Consider the following 12,626-nt stretch of genomic DNA (forward strand, 5'->3'; position numbering starts at 1 on the left):
CAAATGACTGGAGCAGCTGCAATGGTCAGCCAGAATCACCCCACTGGTCACCCAAAGCAACCCTGCAGGTGGCCTCAAGCAGCTCTATTGGGCACCCAAAGCAGTTCCACTGGTTGCACAAAGCAGCCCTGCTCTTGACTCAATGCAGTCCAGGGTGTGGTGCCGACCCAGTCCCACTGGTGAGGCTGCAACATGGCTGGGACCATATCCCAGGGTCCCCGTGCACACACCTCATCCCAGAGGGTCAGGGGACAGAGCTGGCAGCTAGGGAGGTGACCTCATCATGCCGGGACTCATCAGGCTGTTGCACACACCACTGGCATGGCATCCTCACCATCAGTCACGGGGTGAGTCCGGTGCCCTCGCGTACACTTTTGCATTCCTGCAGGATTGCTAAGCTCAGGCTTTGCACCATCCCTGCAGGCAGCGTGTGGCCCAGTTCCTTTGGGAGAAGCGTTTCCTCTTTCTCCTCTGGGACGGATGCCCCAAGGCATGGCCCTCCCTGGCAGCGGGGCTGCTGGAGCATGTAGGGTCCTACAGGGCATGAAACATCCAGGTGGGACTCTTCATCCACAGGTACTGAAACCCCCAGGAAGGCACTGAAAGCCCTGGGGAGACACTGAAACCCTGGGAAGGTATCAAAACACCTGGGAAGGCATTGAAACTCTGAGAAAGCACTGAAACCCCCGGGAAGGCACCGCACCACTGAGTGGGAGCTGACTCACATCCTCCACCACCTGCCACCATCATCACCAGCACCCATCAGACACCCTGCAGCCAGGAGGGCTCCAGCAGGATGTGGCCCCATGATGTAGGAAAAGCTGCTTGCGTCACGCGACTCAGCAAGAGTGACAGGTCCTGCCTGAACCCTCCCAGGCCTTTCCCAGCAGCCTGCTTTCTTACTTGCTCAGATAGGAGCTGCCCTTCCCACCTACAGGGCCTGATGTTCTCATCTTGGCTCCATGACAGGGATGCCACATGGGAGGGGGTTGCTGAGCTTTGCACGGGAGGTGGAGGCAAATGGGTGAGCACCCTGAGCATCCTGCCGACCACATGGTTGTTCCCTAGGGGTGTTCCTTTGCTGAGCACCCTCATGCCCTTAGGTGTGTCCCCAAAATGTGGCATAGAGAAGTGGAAATGAGTCCTATAGGATGGGAGCGAAGGCACATGCATGGGGCTGCTCTGGGACACACAGGAGATGGTGGGGTTTGCAGGGCAGGATGTGTGCAAGGGAGTGTGTTTGTGTGCACATGGGATAATGTGCATATGGTGGAGTGTGTATGAGAGGGAGTGTGTGCATCAGTGGGCAGGTGGGGGCGCACAGCACGCACACAGGATGGTGCTTATGGGGTGTGTGATCATGGGGATGTGAGCTCACTGATGGCACTCGTGTGGGAGCAGCACCCTGCCACCAACTGAGCCTGAGTCTGTCTCCAGAGCACAAGGGCTGCACATGACATCATTTTAATGCAAGCTGAGGGCATCCCACAATGGAAGGACCCCCGAGGGCTGGCTCCTTGCAAAGGCAGCACGCAGCAAATCAAACGGTCACAGAGCTTTGTTGGAGCTGGTGGTGCGTGGACTCCTCGCCGCTGGCTGTTGGCGCAGGTCTCAGCAGGCCTTCAGCGTCACCTCCACTGGGAAATGGTCACTGATGGCCAAAGCCTGAGTGCAGGGAAAGCAGAGGGGTGGCTTTGCTTGCCCAGGTCTGGTCTCCTTGCTGCGTCCAGCTGGGGCACAAAGGTTCTACTCCAGCCCCAAATGCAGACCAGACCCCAAATGTTGCTTTGCAGTGGTGCACAGGTTGCAGCAGGGCCACTTTTGGATGCCTGTGCATACTCACAGAGGCTTTGTAGATTGGATTAACACAGCACCAGGTGAAACCATCAGCCCCTCAGCAGGCCCCTGCCATCACCCAGCCCCTGCCCCTTCACTCACATCCTTGTTCTGGATACGGAAAGTCTCCTGGAAGTTGTTGACTTTAGCAGAGCCATACTCAACCGCTTGGCGCAGCTCAGAGCCACAAGCAACGATGCTGTCAGGGCAATGGGGGGGTCAGCACCTGCTGCTCTCCCCATGGCAGTCCCCGTGCCCACTGTTGTGCCACCCACCGGTCATAGGCGCAGTCGGTGCTGGTGACGGTGGTGTCGGCGCTGTCGGGGATGAGCCACTCGCAGGAGCTCAGGGAGCGCAGGCGGATGGAGGGCCACTGCTCCGCGGTCACGTAGGAGCAGTCAGCGTTGAAGTCACCCATGAAGAAGATGTTCTGCAGGGCAGCACTGCGCTGAGCCTGGCTCATGGCCCTGGTGCCCACAGCATGGCTGCGCACGGGTCCAATGCCCAGCAGTGAGCCCTGATCTCGGGTTGCCCCAAGAGTCAGTGGGGTTTCGTGGCCATATATCTGGTGTGGGCAGCCCTCCAGAGCCTTTCAGCCATGCCTATAGGCTAGGAACGGACATGACATGGCAGCAATGGCTCCCCAGACTCACACAGGGCAGCAGGACCCATCCAGCTCTCTGTGGCAGAGAGGGCATTGGAGCCAGCCTGCAGCTCTATGCCATCTCTATGCCCACACACTGTGGGGTGGCACCCACTCCGACAGGCACACAAGGTCTTCCATGAGATGCATCCATCTATGCATGGCTGCTGGGATGTGCTACAGCCCTCCTGCGTCCCAGGGAAGGAGCAGGGACATCTCAGTGCCACTTACATTGGTTGCCCACTTGTCAATGACATCCGTGTAGACGTCAGCAAGTGCGTCGATCTCAGCCGGGGCATTGCTGGGCTCTGCGTGCAGGGGCACGATGACAAATTCGTCCACCTCTGACAAGGACACAGCCGTCAGCCCCCGGGCATGGAGCCAGGGCAGCCTATGAGCTCTGTTGCTCTCCTTTTTCCCAAGCTCTCGTGGTTTTGGGAAGGAGGCAGGAGGTGGAGGAGAGATGGGAGTGTGTGAAAGTGCCCCGTGATGGAAGCTGTGAGGTGATGGAAGATGGGACAATGTGGGAAAACCCTGGGGCACCTTCAGATGGGAGAAGCCCCTGCAGCAATGAGTGACCACAGTGGGGACCCTATGATGGGTTCAGGCAGCCCCATAGGCCAGCAGTCGGGCTGGTGGGGCTGGGGGCAGCAGTGTCAGTGGGAACAGTGACACAGCCACCATGTGGTGGCTCTGCTCACGTGTGGTGGGAGAGGAGAACTTCACGATGAAGGGCTCCCTGCTGAAGATGTCTGTCCCGCAGGACTCGCAGCCATCGTCATAGTAGTAGCTTTCCAGCACAGAGACAATGTCTGACCTGAAGGAGGAGAGTGGGAAGGTGCAGCTCCCTCCAGGATGGGACAGCAGTTGGCAGGGGGACACTGGTGGCATCCCTTACCTGTAGATAAAGACGTACTGCTCCTTGTAGCTGTTCCGACCCAGGGGGATGCTGCTCAAAAAGCTGTAGGGGTACGATGATGCGCTGGGAGGAAAACGCAGAGACAGTGAGGGAGGATCTCTCTGGCCATGCTGGAGGTGTTGCAGTGCAGCAAGATGCTGCCCAGGCTCTGCCCCAGCACCCATTTGCTGGCACCCGGCACCCAGTGCCATCAGGGTCACCTGTTGAGCTGGGACATCAGCTTATTCACCGAGCTCAGGTCAGAATCCCTCACTTCCTGCACCAAGGTGATGTCGTACTCCACCAGGATCTGCAGGAACAAGCTGGGAGCTGCTCACCCATGGCTGGGAGCTGCTCATGTGGTGCCATTGGGGAACAGAGAGCCCTGAGAAGGATCCAGCTGGCTTGGAGGTCCATAGAGGGACACAGGGGCCTCCAACACCATCTCTCTAGCATCCATCATGCCAGCAGCATCTTAGTCATAAGCTGCTATGAGGTGCCTGGGTGGCATCGAGCAGTTCCTGTCCTTAGGCAGAGGCCAGTGAGAATGGAGACAGCCTGGGCTGGAGATGGGGATCAGAGGGCAGCAGGTAGGAGGGTAGGTAGAGACGTGGAAAATGCATGGATAGAGGCACAGATGGATGGAGGCGTGGATGCATGCATGAATGTATGCTCACACAGATGCACAAGTGCCTGGCTGCCCCAAGCCAAATACATCCCAGGGACAGGGCACAGCCAGTGCTGCTCCTCTCCCCCAGCACTCACAGAGACAATGAAGTCTGCAATCGTCTGGTTGGACATCTTGCTGTCTCCAAACGTCTTGATGTTGAAGGCACTGATCCTCAGCGTGGCGGCTGCACGCAGCAGCAGTGCCGCAGTCAGCAGCTCCAGCACCAGCTTTGGGGCTGCCATCCTGCATGCAAAGGAGCAGGGATGATCTGCAGACCAGGGGAATGAGACCTTGTCCCTGCCTCATACGGGGCCCCATCCTGCTGTCCCAGTGCTGCCCATCCTCCTGCAGGCAGCCCAGACCTCCTGCAGAGCCTGAGCTGATAACTCTGGCGCAGGAGCAAATGCCATTCCAGGTGACTCAGAGCAGCTGCTCCTTCACTCACAGACACCTCTCTGGTCCTGGTGACAAGTGCTGTGGGAGCAGGAGGTGTTGGCCCAGCTGGAGCCCTCCTCGGCCCTGAGCACAGGTGCAGATCAGGGCTTTTCTGGGCATTTTGTATGCTGGAAGGACCTTTAGAGCTGCTTCCCTGTGCTTTGCAGCAGATCTTTAGGTCACTGAGCTATGCACGGACACAGCCACTGCCATGCAGGTGCTCATGAGCTCGCCTGCTCTCCATGACCCACCTGGAAGGGGGCATCTCAGTTTGTGCCTCTCTCATTGCTCCTCAGGTGTGTCCAGGTATCCAAAAGACCCTATAGCTGGAGCAGAGTGAGGGATGCATGCCCCCAGCACTCCTGCATGCCAGCAGCATCCTTCCCTGGAGGGGGCAAGGGCCCCCTGCCCCCTGACATCTCTCTGCACCTGGGGCTACCATGTCAGCCGCACTGCTCCTGCCCTGTCTGCACCCAGGAGAGCACCATAGGACCTGCTCCAACGCCACACAGCAGCCCCCATCCACAGGAAAGGCGGTCAGGGTAATGTTTCACTACGTCCTTCCAACACGATCAGATCTGAACTGTGGCCAAGCCTGTGTGCCTTGAGCACCTGGAGCAGCAACGGGATCTGCTGGTAGGACTGGGAAACAACCCCAGCTTTGTGGCCCCCCAGGCTTGTTTTAGTGGTCGGAGCAACCAGTCTGATAAAAACACTCAGTTTTCCCACTTTTCCCTCCTTGCTACAATGGCAAATGCTTAAGTTTCTAATGCTCCAATTCCTGGTAATGCTATGATATGGCAATGCCCCCATGGGTGAGGCACCTGTGGATGTATGCATGCACGCAGATGGTCAGGCGATGCCCGTGAGCTGCAGCCTTTGCACAAAGCAAAACTCACCTGAGCTGCAGAAAATGGCTTTGCAGGGAGATCCTCAGGAGCGTGACGTACCTGTGGAGCCGTCCCCTGGTCACTGGAAGGGGAAGGAGGTGTGACACCTGTATTTATAGGGAGGGCCATGCTGGCTTTGCCAACAGCCCAGCCAACAAGCGTGCAAGGCCTCGGGCTCCATATGGTGTTTTTTCGTGGAAACAAAGGTCTGTTGAGTGAAAAAATAAATAAATAGCTCTTTCAATCAATGCCAGCAGCTGTGAAACACTGAGAGCACCGGATTGCAGTGCACCCCAGGTGGACAACATAGGGGAAATGACCACTTGCAGCCTGCTGGGGGTTGTTTTATGCACCTTGGTGGTTTCAACTTGGTGCTCTGTGCGGTGGGATGGGGCATGCACTCGGGTTTCTGCCACGGTTCCCTGTCCCCAGGGCCACCCCCCGCGGCCTGTAGGCCGCGGGGGGGGCCCTGGGGACAGGGAACAGTGGCCAAAACAGCACAGTGAGTGACACTCGCCACCCACAGCATGAGGGTGCAGCGCGCAGCCCCACCAACAGAGAGCGCTGCACAGCGAGGGGCGCGCTGAACGCCTTCGACCTCTTTTGGACCCTGCGCGCTTCCGTAGCTCCCCCACGGTTGCGCGCATGCGCATTGACGAGAAGGCCGCGCAGAGCCGGGAGAGGGGAGAGAACCATGAGTGACATCCGGCACTCGTTGCTCCGGCGGGACGCGCTGAGCGCCGCTAAGGAGGTGTTGTATCACCTCGATATCTATTTCAGCAGCCAGCTGCAGAGCGCTCCGCTGCCTCTGGTGGATAAAGGCCCGGCTGAGCTGCTGGAAGAATTCCTCTTCCAGGTCCCCAAGGAACGCGGTGCTCCGCCCAAGGTGCGGCCCGACCCCGCGAGGCCTGAGGGGATGCGGGGTTTGGTGAGGTGGTGGCGAACACCGAGCTGTGAACGCCCGGCCGGCCCTCTTTTTCTCATGAATCCCCAGTGCGATTCGCTGTTTTGCTTCTGTTTCCTTCCAGAGATTGACTTCGCTTCAGGAACTTCAGCTCCTTGAGATCATGTGCAATTATTTCCAAGAGCAAACCAAGGATTCGGTTCGGCAGATCATTTTCTCATCGCTCTTCAGCCCTCAAGGGAACAAAGCGGATGACAACAGGATGGCTTTACTGGGAAAGCTGGTTTCCATGGCGGTGGCTGTGTGCAGAGTGCCCGTGCTGGAGTGTGCTGCCTTCTGGCTGCAGGTGTGATTTATGGCTGAACGAATCACCATGGGAAGGAGCAAAGGGCCGTGCTGCAGTGGGTGCCACCTCATGGTTGGTCACAGCTGCTTGCAGGCAACTCCTCTTCCATGGTGGTTTTAACTGACAGGTGGCTGTTGCAGCTTCTGTCACACTGTGATGTGTCACTCTGTGCTCACGTAGAATCACAGAATGGCCTGGGTTGCAAAGGAGCACAATGCTCATCCAGTTCCAACCCCCTGCTGTGTGCAGGTCGCCAACCAGCAGCCCAGGCTGCCCAGAGCCACATCCAGCCTGGCCTCGAATGCCTGCAGGGATGGGGCATCCACAGCCTCCTTGGGCAACCTGTTCCAGTGCCTCACCACCCTCTGTGCTCACATCCATCCTTTACTCCAACACAGGGCAGAGCTTTTGCTAATCTATGTACAGTGTTCCATCTGTTGAGCGTGGCTAGAGGAAGGGATGTATCCTGGGCAGCAGAAGAGTCTGTAGATTATTTTTAAAGAACGCAGCTCTTAGGCAATGTGGGGGTTGCACAGAGCTTTTCCACGTTAAGATTTTACTTCTCTCTATGAATGGGTCATTTATATGCACTTTGATTTTGGGAAAGTGGAAACACAGGTGTTGAACCAGCAAAGCTTCTGAGCAGGGAGTGTCTGGGCAGAGTGAACTGAAAGCCAGCTCTATAGAACTTTCTGTGATTTGTTTTAAGCTGCTTCTCATGGTGTGCTGCCTTCCATCCCTGCAGCGAACTCCTGCGGTGTTCTGTGTGAGATTGGCCCGAGCCTTGGTTGATGACTACTGCAACTTGGTGCCAGGGTCCATCCAAACCCTGAAGCAGATATTCAGTGCCAGTCCTCGCTTCTGCTGCCAGTTCATCACAGCGGTCACAGCTCTCTATGACCTCTCCTCAGGTAAATATTTCCTGGCTGTGTCTTACAGAGCAAGAGGTATGGTGTAAAGCAACACAAATTAACTGTTGCAAGCAGTTAACTGTAGAAATTCTTAAGATGCTTGTAACAATGGAACTATTGCTGGCAGCAGCTCAGAGTTGTGACCTCAACTGTTGCTGGGGTGAGGAAGAAAGTAAGGAGTAACTGAAGGGAGAGTCTGTAACAGAGAAGCAGCCAGGTAACATCTGATAGTGGGCAAAGGACAAATGGACCTCGTTGATTGAGCAGCATTAGAAATGAGAGCACTTCTACTTGGGCTGGGCAGTTTTTCTTCCCTGTTGTGTCTGCTAGCCAGCAGATAGACTCAGGTCTGTTTGCCAGTCAAATTCCTTTCAAAAATGGAGAAAATTCAAGTTCTGGATGTTCACAAGCTCTTGAGCAGTGATATGAAATGCAGTTAACAGTGTACCTACCTCCTGTGTGTGCATCACCTCGTATTGATACTTCCTGACTCGTGTCGGTGTTGCTCAGAGACTAGAAACATGCATGTGCCTAAAAGAAGATTGTTTTATTTTTACCCAGTGAGACAACTTGTGATAGGCCAACACACAACCATGTGCTAAATGCCAACGCTGCGTGGCGTTAGGAAAAAAGTAAATGCTATTTGGTATGGATAAAGGAAGTGTTTTGCTCACTCTTCTCAGTAGCTTGATGTTGATGAGAGAGAGATGCAGGCTTTTAGAAGTAGAGCTTGTAGCATACTTTCCCTCAGTATTTTATATAAATTTTGTGCAACCATGTGAAATCTCATCCAACTTTAAAAATTTCAGAAAAAAATTAGCATGAGTTGTAGGAAGTTCTTATTTACTATTATTGTTACTTAATTTCTTGATTTGAGATGTTGCTGATGCTACAGGGAAGGAAATCTTGTTTTTTCAATGACTGCTCTGTGACTGGGCAGCCTCCTGTGTTCTGGGGACAAGATTTGGGTACACAAACGGCAGCGTGCCTGGAAAGAAAATAAGAAAAAAGAGCTTTGCTGAGGAAAGGGTTAAAAGTTGATGTGGTGCTTTCAGAACAAAAGCTGAGGTTAACAGGAGGTGATGGTTGTGTCACCCAGGGGCAAAATTGCTTCACGAAAAAATGGCAGACTTGGGGAGGCTCTGAAATCGCAGTAGTGACAGTGCAGAAAGTGTGTATGTGTGAGAGAATTGGAGTGCTGTCCCGTCCTGCTCACTGAGCCACGTCTTCCCTTTCTTCAGATGACCTCATCCCTCCTTCAGACCTGCTCGAGTTGATTGTTTCCTGGATCTTTGAAGACCCCCGCTTGATCCTCATCACCTTTCTGAACACTCCTATTGCAGCCAACCTGCCCATAGGGTTTTTAGAGCTCACCCCGCTGACGGGGCTGATCCGTTGGTGTGTGAAGGCCCCCTTGGCTTACAAAAGGAAGAAGAAAGCCTCTCTCTCCAATGGACACCCCACCAGCAAGATTGCCAAGGACTCGGCTGAAGGAGATGATGGAGATTGCCATCAACTGTATTCAAAACTGCATCTGAGCGTCCTGCAGGTTCTTATGATGCTTCAGGGACACTTAACAGAGAAGAACCTTTACGGGCGCCTGGGGCTGATACCCTTTGATCATGTGGTTCCACTCGTGGAGGAAATCAACAGGCTGTCTGATGAACTCAATCCTCTCAATGCATCCAAGGAGATTGAACTGGCTCTGGACAGACTGGCTCAGGCTTTGCAAGTGGCCATGGCATCAGGAGCGCTCCTCTGCACCCGAGGTAAGTGGTCAGTGGGGCTGCCAAGGAACCTGGCTTTGGCTTCTTTTCCTCCAGTGCGTGGATTTCATGAGAGGGTCGTGACCTTATCCTGCTAAGGCTCTTTGCTTGGGTCTTGGCCCCCCTCTGAACTCTCCCTGCTTTGAAAAATAATTCTGGGGCCAGCTTTTGAGAGCAGAAGGCAGATGTGTCATGTGAAACCGCAGCACTTGTCCCAGTTGGCACACTAAAAGCTTGATTTATTTTTCCACCAGCTTTGTAAACTTGCTGTGAAATGCAGAAAGTGATGACCAGGAGCCAGAGGGAGCCCAGAGTTGTCTTGCTTGGCCTAGTTCTCCAGCAGAGACTCCAGCCTGCAGTTCTTCCTGTGTTTCTCATGAGAGCGGTCTGGGCTGCCTTCTGACTGGCTCAGGGGTCACTTGTACATCGTGGTGTTTAAAGTAGGAAGAAAGTATTGAAACTATTTCTTATGGTGGTAACCTCATGAGTCACTGAAACTTCTGCAGTTTAAATAAAGAGGTTTTGCAGAGCAGCATAAGCCTGATCTGAAATCGTAAACTGATGGGAAGCCGTGCAGTGCTGATGAGCATGCAGCTGAATGTCAGTCAAAGGTTGCTCCTTCACCAGAGGATGAGGCACAGTATTGACTCTGCATCTGTGAAGCTTACTTTAGCTGAGAGCGTGGGCAGAGCTTGATCCTGACTGTATAATTGCTTTCCAGGAAAGCTGTGTACTTCCCCACGCAGTCTGGGGCCAGGGATTACTTGTACCTAGTTAAAAAGCACTCTTGAGTTGTTTTTCAGTTTGTCTTCTCTAAGTTTACTTGCTGGAGGAGAGACTGTGAAGTAGATTACCATGAGGTTCATGTGTTAAACAAGGGATGAGAAAAGCAAATTAAAACAGTTTATCTGGAACATCTGGGCCTTCAGTTCTTCAATGACACAGTATTACAGTCTGTGCATTTTAAGTCGAAGTTATTGAAGAAGCCTGTTAGTGTGGCTTTTGTCTGTCTTTCCTGTTTTGAAAACCAGTTCTTTTCCTGCCCTTTGACTCAATGCATTTGACATTGTAAGCACTGTATTCACGGAGCAGTCACACCTTGTATTAGCTGTCTTAGTTACTTATTGATAGATGTGTTCCTGTGGTCAGATCATTCAGATTCCCAGTTCTTGGCACTGTATGTCCGAACGTCATCTTGCCTGAACTGTTTTCAAATGCTTGAGCTCTTCTGTTATCCTGGGAGGTCAGCAGCATCTTGTATTTCATAGGGTAGGGGCAGGGCTGGTTGTAAGCACAGTGAGCTGGGACCTGCCATCTCCCTTGGCTGCAGGTTCCTGGTGGCAGGAGCTGGGCAGAGCTGTGTCAGGCCTGCTGTGTGTGCTGTGCTAAGGCTTGGGCTGCCTTCAGGTGAAATTGTTTCCTGAGTGGTAGTGAAGGTTCAAAGTAGAACACAGAATGAAGCGTGAAGCAGAAAAAGCTGAGGCAAGAACTGAAGAAATAGAGAAACATTTTCTCTCTTACAAATATCTTACTGTTTTGAGAATGGGATTGTGGATCTGTGGAGCTTTTCCAGTAACCTGACCTTACAAAGAAAGTTGCTCTCGTTTCTGCTTGACCCTTGTTGATCTGTACTCTGTTCTCTTTCAGATGACTTGAGAACCGTGTGCTCCAGGCTACCACACAACAAGTAAGAGACCTTCCTGTACCCGTGTCTCAAGTACCTGAGACACATACTTGAGAGCTGTTGAGACAAAACCTCCTTTAAAAATTTGTACTTGCTGTCTGGAAGCTGGCCTTTGTTCAGACACAGCTTAGTATCAGGTTAAGGGTGATGGTTGTTTTTCCCCTGCAAGCTGGATGCTTGAGGAGAGTTCCGTGACTCCCTCTGTAGAGATGTTTTTACCCAACCTGCATTAAACAGAAGGGAGAACAAAATGACAGTGTGGAACCTATCCCAAACTTATCCCATTCTCCCAACTCCCCCATGGTTTCAACCAAACCAGAGCTTAACTGTACTTTGTTTCTCACCTCTCACCCTAGCAAACCTCTGATCTTTTCTCAGTAGTAGCTGAACATGCTCAGAGGTAGAATCTCCCCTTGCAAAAGCCTGGTGGTGCCCATGCTGTGGGAAGCTGCACCCAGCTTGGTGTTCCCTGTCTTGTTAGCCTGTGAGGATTACAGAAAAAGGAATAATACTCAAAAGCAGCACTGTTGCCTTTAGTGGAAATGACATCATTTCTGCTCATAGCAGTGTTTTTTAATAGGACACTTTCAGCAGAAAGCAGTGTCCACTTGAAGAGTGCTCACAAAGTGAAAATGAGCTTGCTTTCAGCTAGTTTGCCTTCTCAAAGTAACACAACTGTCTGCACTTCTCTCTGCAGCCTTTTGCAGCTGGTCATCTCAGGACCTGTACAGCAACCGGCCCACAGCGCTCTGCCTCCAGGATTCTATCCTCACATCCACACCCCCCCTCTGGGTTACCCTGCACACAGTGCTCACCCCACTCTCCCAGCTCACCCTGCACTCCCAGCTCACCCCGTACAAACGTTCATACCAGGAATGACATTCCCCTACAGGCCTATCCGCTAACATGCTCAGACTGCAGAAGGTGACGGCTTCCCTTGGTCTGAGGAAGCCTTGCAGAGAAAAGCAACCGTCTCCAGAGCCAAGTTTTCCTCTTCGCTGGGAAGCTGGGCAGTGCCTGCAGGAGGGCTCCACCTCTGGGAGCAGAGAAGACTCCAGGGGGAGGATAGCAGTTACTCTGAATGTGGGCTGAGGATATGAGAGCACCACATGGATAAAGGGAGGGAGTGGAAAAAGGCAAGCAAGTCGAACCCTCTGGAGCATGCGGCGACCCTTTTGTATTTGATACAAGCACTGTGCTCAGTACATCTCTCAGTGGGGTGTTTGTCAGTAGCCCCTGTTTGGCACACTGAGAGCAGCACAGTCGTGCTCTGGGCGGTAGGCCAGATGGAAAGCCATAGTTTTTCACACAAATCCACTCCAGCCTGTCCATCTCTTTGTAAATGTTTGTATCTATAGCTACAGAATGTGTACACTGTATATTTTTGGAACACAAATGTTTGCTTCAGAAGCACAAGGTAGAATAAAGCATCACTTCCTATTAAAGGAAACCGCTTAAGACGCATCAAATAGTTCTGTGGCTTTATCTTTCGGTAGCGATTAGGAGGTGCGATGCGATGGGCCGGCACTGGGGGAGGGGGCGGAGCAGCCGCTGCCGGCTGCCCGGAAGGGGGCGTGGCCTCAAATCGTTCTCCCGATTTGCGCATGCGTCGCTTGAGCTGGTCACGTGAGAGAAGCAGCCAA

General features: G+C 53.2%; 2 protein-coding genes across 2 annotated transcripts; one reads left to right on the forward strand and one right to left on the reverse strand.

Annotated features, from left to right (window-relative positions):
* Positions 1-1,455: 1,455 nt before the first annotated feature.
* Positions 1,456-5,484, reverse strand: LOC122176221 (deoxyribonuclease-1). The gene is made up of 9 exons (XM_042864574.1): positions 5,382-5,484; positions 4,143-4,290; positions 3,599-3,687; positions 3,378-3,461; positions 3,181-3,296; positions 2,711-2,823; positions 2,112-2,266; positions 1,939-2,035; positions 1,456-1,665 (listed from the first exon to the last, which is right to left on the reverse strand). Exons 2-9 carry the CDS (start codon positions 4,287-4,289, stop codon positions 1,612-1,614), a joined length of 855 nt encoding a protein of 284 aa, XP_042720508.1. The 5' UTR covers position 4,290; positions 5,382-5,484; the 3' UTR covers positions 1,456-1,611.
* A 551-nt stretch (positions 5,485-6,035) lies between these two features.
* On the forward strand, positions 6,036-12,452 carry CUNH7orf26 (chromosome unknown C7orf26 homolog). Its single transcript, XM_042864355.1, has 6 exons — positions 6,036-6,258; positions 6,401-6,622; positions 7,368-7,533; positions 8,775-9,302; positions 10,947-10,986; positions 11,681-12,452. The coding sequence occupies exons 1-6, from the start codon at positions 6,067-6,069 to the stop codon at positions 11,886-11,888; spliced, it is 1,356 nt and encodes a 451-aa protein (XP_042720289.1). The 5' UTR covers positions 6,036-6,066; the 3' UTR covers positions 11,889-12,452.
* The last annotated feature ends 174 nt before the right edge of the window (positions 12,453-12,626 follow it).

The sequence above is a fragment of the Lagopus leucura genome, unplaced genomic scaffold (genome assembly GCF_019238085.1).
Source record: "Lagopus leucura isolate 7727_CA_CO unplaced genomic scaffold, USGS_WTPT01 Super-Scaffold_760, whole genome shotgun sequence".
Taxonomy (NCBI): domain Eukaryota; kingdom Metazoa; phylum Chordata; class Aves; order Galliformes; family Phasianidae; genus Lagopus; species Lagopus leucura.